At 55.9% G+C, this 5,859-nt stretch overlaps 1 protein-coding gene across 1 annotated transcript in view; it reads left to right on the top strand.

Moving 5' to 3' along the window:
* Positions 1 to 3,996, top strand: part of SIGLEC15 (sialic acid binding Ig-like lectin 15) — a 15,448-nt gene extending 11,452 nt beyond the window's left edge. Inside the window, exons 4-7 of the mRNA XM_008590797.1 lie at positions 3 to 224; positions 1,124 to 1,495; positions 2,652 to 2,682; positions 3,876 to 3,996. Coding sequence (XP_008589019.1) covers positions 3 to 224; positions 1,124 to 1,495; positions 2,652 to 2,682; positions 3,876 to 3,996 — 746 coding nt within the window. The remainder of the gene's footprint in view (positions 1 to 2; positions 225 to 1,123; positions 1,496 to 2,651; positions 2,683 to 3,875) is intronic.
* The last annotated feature ends 1,863 nt before the right edge of the window (positions 3,997 to 5,859 follow it).

The raw sequence follows: 5,859 nt of genomic DNA, 5'->3' as shown, positions 1-5,859 counted from the left end.
GGTGTTCCGGTGCGCGGCGGCGCGCGGCAGCGAGCTGTGCCAGACGGCGCTGAGCCGGCACGGCCGCCTCCGGCTGCTGGGCAACCCGCGCTGCGGCGACCTCTCGCTGCGCATCGAGCGCCTGGCGCTGGCCGACGACGGCCGCTACTTCTGCCGCGTGGAGTTCGCCGGCGACGTCCACGACCGCTACGAGAGCCGCCACGGCGTCCGGCTGCGCGTGAGCGGTGAGGCGTGCGGCCGGGGCGGGCGCGGGCCCCCCTTCCTCCCCTCCCTGGCCCGAGGGTTCGCTGGATGCCAGGCGCTGTGCCCGCCGCTGCGATAGCAAGGGCAACCACATCCAACCCCTCTCCTCCACCCCCGGGGATCTCAAACCTGGGGGTGATTAAGGGCCACCTGGGAACTCGGCAAAAATGCAGAATCCTGGTCCCAGGGAGGGCTGGGAAGGACCCGGAATAAACATTGTAATGAAGCTCGTAGAGAGTGACTGTCCCGACTAGGTCGCAGAGAAGGGGAGAGAAAAACGAGTGGACAATGAGCCTAAATATGGCAAGGGCTGCAATGGAATGTGTGCTACCCGCACTGAACGACACGCGCAGCCCCTCGAGGGGTGCACAAGGAGCCCACCAAGTGCCCAACAGATTGCTAGACCCAGAGATATAAAGATGCCTGGACCAGGGTCCCCGTCCCTAGGGCAGTGGTTCTCCATTCTGGCCCCAACCGCGCACTGCAACAATGATGACCGCTTAGTGAGCACTTGCTATACAAGGCCAGGCCCTAGACCGAACACCCCAGAAGGATTAATTTGCGATATCTTTTCAATAACACCATAAGGAAGTGCTGTTAGGATCCTTATTTTACACATGGAGAAACCGAGGCACCTAGAGGTGGACTAGCTGGCTTAAGGCCATACCTGTATTGGGACCCAGACGGCCTGGCGCGCGAGTGCCCACTCCTTCCTCTCCGAGCCCCCCACCCCACTCCTCTAGCTCTCGCGCCCGGTGGGCTGAGGGGAGGGGTACCCTTTGCTTTGCCCGCTGGCTCACTGCAGTCTGCTTTCTCGCCCCCTGCCTCCGTGTGCCTTGACCGCCGCTGGGTGACCGTCGCTCGCCTTCTCCTTGAGCAGCTGCGCCGCGGATCGTCAATATCTCGGTGCTGCCGGGCCCCGCGCATGCCTTCCGCGCGCTCTGCACGGCCGAAGGGGAGCCGCTGCCCGCCCTCGCCTGGTCCGGGCCCTCGCTGGGCAACGGCTCGGCTGCCGTGCCGGGTCAGAGTCACGGCCACCAGGTGACCGCCGAGCTGCCCGCGCTGACCCACGACGGCCGCTACACGTGTACAGCCGCCAACAGCCTGGGCCGCGCCGAGGCCAGCGTCTACTTGTTCCGCTTCCACGGCGCCACAGGGGCCTCGGCGATCGCCCTCCTGCTGGGCGCACTCGGTCTCAAGGCGCTGCTGCTGCTTGGGGTCCTGGCTGTTCACGCCACCCGCCGCAGTCTAGGTGGGTGCGCTCCAGACCCGGGTGGGAGCGAGGGGCGGGGCCGGGGCTCTCCTGTTAGGAAGACCATCTGGCTGACCACCTGGCATGACACAGCCAGAATGTCCTTTTTGCACCTCTGCATCATCTCACTTTCCTCTCCCTGCAGGTGGGAACCAGAGTGAGCTTCAATTTCCAATAAGGAAGCTGAGGCTCAGACAGATTAAGTAACTTTTGCCTAGAGCCACAGAGACCCAGAGGTGTCTAGCTAGCTCTGGAGCCGGCCCCTTTACCACAACCCAGTAAATGTAAGGGATTTGTAAGGGTCCCAACCACAAACTTTCCCAAATAGCACCATTCCATTATGTTACAACCAACATCCCGAGGGCCTACCACGTGCTGCATAGACCTGGGAGTAGAAAAACGAATAAGAGCAGGTCACTGCCCTCCGGATGGGATGCTGAGGAGTAAGCAGATCATTGCAATATGCTGTGAGAAGTGCTCTCCTAGGCCCCAGGTTCTGCAGAAGCCAGAGGACAGTGCCTCTCTCTGGTGGGGCGTCAGGAGAGGGAAGGCTTTACACAAGAAGGGAGGTGAGCACTAAACAAAAAAATACAAGTAGGCATGAGCTGGGAAAACAGAACCAATGTTGTTTCTAGCAGAGGAAACGGCCTGTGCAAAGGTGTGGCAGCTTGAACTAGCAGAGGGTCCTTAGAAAGCTGTCACGTGTCGCTGAACTGCATGGGAAATTCACTCTGTACCCTAGAGAGGAAGGGGGCTTCCCAGAGCCTTTCAGACCTTCCAGGTCAATAGCACTAGCCTCAAGCTCTCCCAGGACGAAATCCAAGATTTGTCACAGTCATCCTGGATGCTGCCTCTGCTGTGGCCGCACTGGCTTTCTTGCCAGTTCTTCAAACTCGCCAAGTATTTTGTGCTTCGGAGTCCCCAGAAAGGCGTTTTTTTCTATAGGACCACTCCTCGCTCCACCCTTTTCACAGTCACCCCCTGGTCATCTTTCGGGTCGAGGCTTCAGTGTCACTGCTTCACACTCTGCTAATCTGCTGTCTGTGGCACATTTCCTTGAGACCACTTTCCCCTGTGGGGTGGGGTGGGCGGCGGGCATGCAGACTGGAGGGGACAATGGAGATTTATGCCTCCTCTCTTTCTGTCCCTCCCACAGAGCATCTGGCCACCCAGGGCACCCCTCCACGGTAAGTGCACTCCCTGCCTTCACCCCACCCCACCCCATCTAGTCCCCATTGACCAAGTGTTACAGGCTTCTCAGGGCGGTGACATGAGGAGAAAGAACAGGCAAAGGGACCGGCTGGGGCCTTTTCTTTGCTAATTTACTGCCACACCAAGGCTCCTGAATCAGAAAGCAGACTGTGGTTCAGTCATATAACAAATGTCAGACACTGGTTTGAATATTAAAGACAGAGCAAAATACCTGACCTCGCAGAACTCACATTCCAACGTGGAGAATTTTAATGAACACATAAACAAGATCATCTTAGACTGTAAAATAAGAGCTGGAAAGGAAATGGACATGGTGGTGAAGCAGATTCCCTAGTGACAGGGTGGCCACTGGGCTCCTTTAGATCAGTATGTTCTGAGGGCATGACACTGAGGGGACCTGAAGACGGAGGCTGGGGCCTGGGCGGGGGGGAGACAATCCAAGAAGGGGAAAGGCTGTAGAAAGGCCCAGGTGAGACCCAGGAAGGAGGCGGGCATGGCTGGAGCGTGGGGCACAGGGAGGGCAGGCACACTGTGGCAGTTGTTCTGAGTGTGACAGGAAGTCAGCAAGTGGTTTTAAGCAGATGAGTGAACAAGAGGGTCCGGGAGACCTGGGAGGAGGCTGCTGGCAAGGCCGAGGCTGTCCTGGCCCCTTGGTCACAGGCAGCAGTGGGAGCGGTGGGAGAGGTGGGAGAGCTGTGGGCAGCACGCTGTGAGGCAGGAGCCAGGATGCCCAGGGCTAGAGCCTGAGCCCTGGGTGCCACTACTGGGATGCAGAGGGGAGAAGAGAGTAGGTGAGGTGTCAGGATCATGCAAAGTATGGTGGACATTTAGGTTTGAGATGGCCATTAGGAAGTCCCAGGAGAGAATCAGGAAGGAGGTCAGGCCTGGAGACATCAGTCTAGAGGTCCGGGACATGAAGATGGTTTTGGAGCCTCATACAAGACCCCTTCAAGAAGGGAGAAACTGTGCAGTCTGGATGCTGTCACTCATGGCAGCCCCTCCCTGCTCCTGATTCTGCCCCTGACATTGTTGGTCTCCAAGCCCTGCTGGTTGTAGCCCCACAGCCCCCATCTCATCTCCCCTTCCTGGCCCATTGCTTGGGTACGGTGTGGGCAGTCAGGACCTCCCCTCTGTATCAGGTGGTCAGTCAACTTTTTCCTGTCTGCAGGCCCCAGGCTCAGGAGTCCAGTTATGAAAATTTGAGTCAGATGAACCCCCAGCGCCGACCGGCCACTGCGTGTTCCCCGTTAGGCACCCCTCGGCCACCAGCATCCATTTGTGCGCTGTGAGGAATGAAGACTGGGGTGAGGCTCCTATGGCCCTTCTTGTTCTTGAGCACCTTGGCAGCCCCTATCCAGGCAACACCCAAGGGCGTCGGACCTTGCTCACAGAGGTTCAGCTGGTCTCCTACATGGACATCTGTCTCGGGGCCCCATGATACTTATGCCAGTGGGGCCGCAGTTTGAAAGAAGGTGCATGTACATGTAGGTATGCACATGTGAGCCTCAGCCAGAAACTTCTGAAAATTCCCCTCACCCTTCCTTATCTAGAACACCATAGTCAAGCAGACAAGAAACTGGTCAGAGGGTCTGGAGGCCCAGCTTCCATTCTACTCTGACACCAACTTGCTGTATGGACTGGGACACTTTCTTCACATCTCTGGGTCTCAGTTCACCCACTGTTGAATATGGACAATAACATTCTTCTCTCCTGGCTGGTAGGACTATGAAGATCTCAGAAAACAACAGATGGGAAGGGGCTTTGGAAAATACAAAGACATCTGCAAGATGTGTGACCTTTGGATGTACAGAGTCCTTGGATAAGTGTGGCACCCATATCAACCTTGCGGAGAACAGGTTATAGAGAGCAAGCCTGGGGCTGGGGGTGTGCAGACCTGCGATCAGAGGAACATCAAATCCTGGAAACTCAGCAATGCAGAGAGGCCTGGAGTCCTGCCTCCTGGGTCTCCACTGTGACTGTTCCACCCCTCTGCTCACTTCTCAGCACATTGGCTGCTCCACACTGCCTTGAGCTGGGACTCCTGAGAAAAGGAAACCAAACACCCATCATCTCAAAGAATCTACAAACCACTGCCTAAAGGACTGAAAACTGGGAGACCTGAGGGGAAGACTGGGCTGCAGGGTCCTCAAGGGTAAAGCAGCGACAGCTGTGACCACTTTGCATGACCTACATCTTCCCAGGATGTGCAAAGTCCAAAAGCACTGGCAATTTCAGCCCATTTGCCCAAGTCTAGGCAGGCTGACTTTGGGGATGCTGCCTTCCCAATTTATACTTCAGTGTGAATGTGTTGATCATATTAGCTCCTGGGAGAGAAGGGGTGCCTGGGACCCTGGTGGGCTGGCAAGAGATAAGGGGATACAGGATAGGGAACTAAAGAGGCTATGATGCTTTTCTGGGGAGATGGCCCAAAGGTTGAGAGATCTTCTCAAGTTACTAAGCAGGACAGTACGTTAAAAGGCTTCTCTCCTTGCCAGAGCCTTCTCCAGGGCACGTTTGTGATGGCAGCTCATGGTTGACTTGGGATCCAATCAGAAGCCTGTCTGAGCTGTTAAGAGGTCAGAGGAGTTGGCAATTGTACCTCCTTGTACAGGGATACTCCTGGACACCTTCCTGGAGAGTCCTGTCACCAAGGAAGAAGTTAAGGACATAGGAGTAATGTGTGTTGGAACATCTGCTTGGTCTTTCAGGCCAGTGGCACAGCCAAGAAAAAATGTGATATGAATTATTCCTTATGTGTCTGCTTTATGCTAGGAATTGGGCAAGCTGTTCAGGTATACAAACATGAATAAGGCATGTGTGTCAGTCAGGGTGGGCTAGGCTGTGCTATGATAACAAGCCCCAAATCAAAGCTACATGCCCATCACAGATCAGCAAGGTGGTCTTTGCTTATTGTTGTTACTTGGGACCCAGCTCCCAGGGATCCACCATCTCTAATGTTGTGGATTTCTGGGTTGGAGGTAAAAAAAAGCTCTGGAGGGCCTTCCACTTGTGCTCATAGTTCACTGGCCAGAAGAAGTAGCTAGGGGCTCTGTGGGAGCACATAAAATGGGTAAGTGACCCTGTTTTGGGAAGGCTTCCTGGAGGAGGGGAGGACACATGGAGATGCTGCAACATTGGCCGTGCAAACGGGG

Source organism: Galeopterus variegatus, unplaced genomic scaffold (assembly GCF_000696425.1).
Source record: "Galeopterus variegatus unplaced genomic scaffold, G_variegatus-3.0.2 Scaffold6372, whole genome shotgun sequence".
Taxonomy (NCBI): Eukaryota; Metazoa; Chordata; class Mammalia; order Dermoptera; family Cynocephalidae; genus Galeopterus; species Galeopterus variegatus.
The sequence above is the reverse complement of the archived record's forward strand: the minus strand, read 5'-3'. Positions and strand labels throughout refer to the sequence as shown.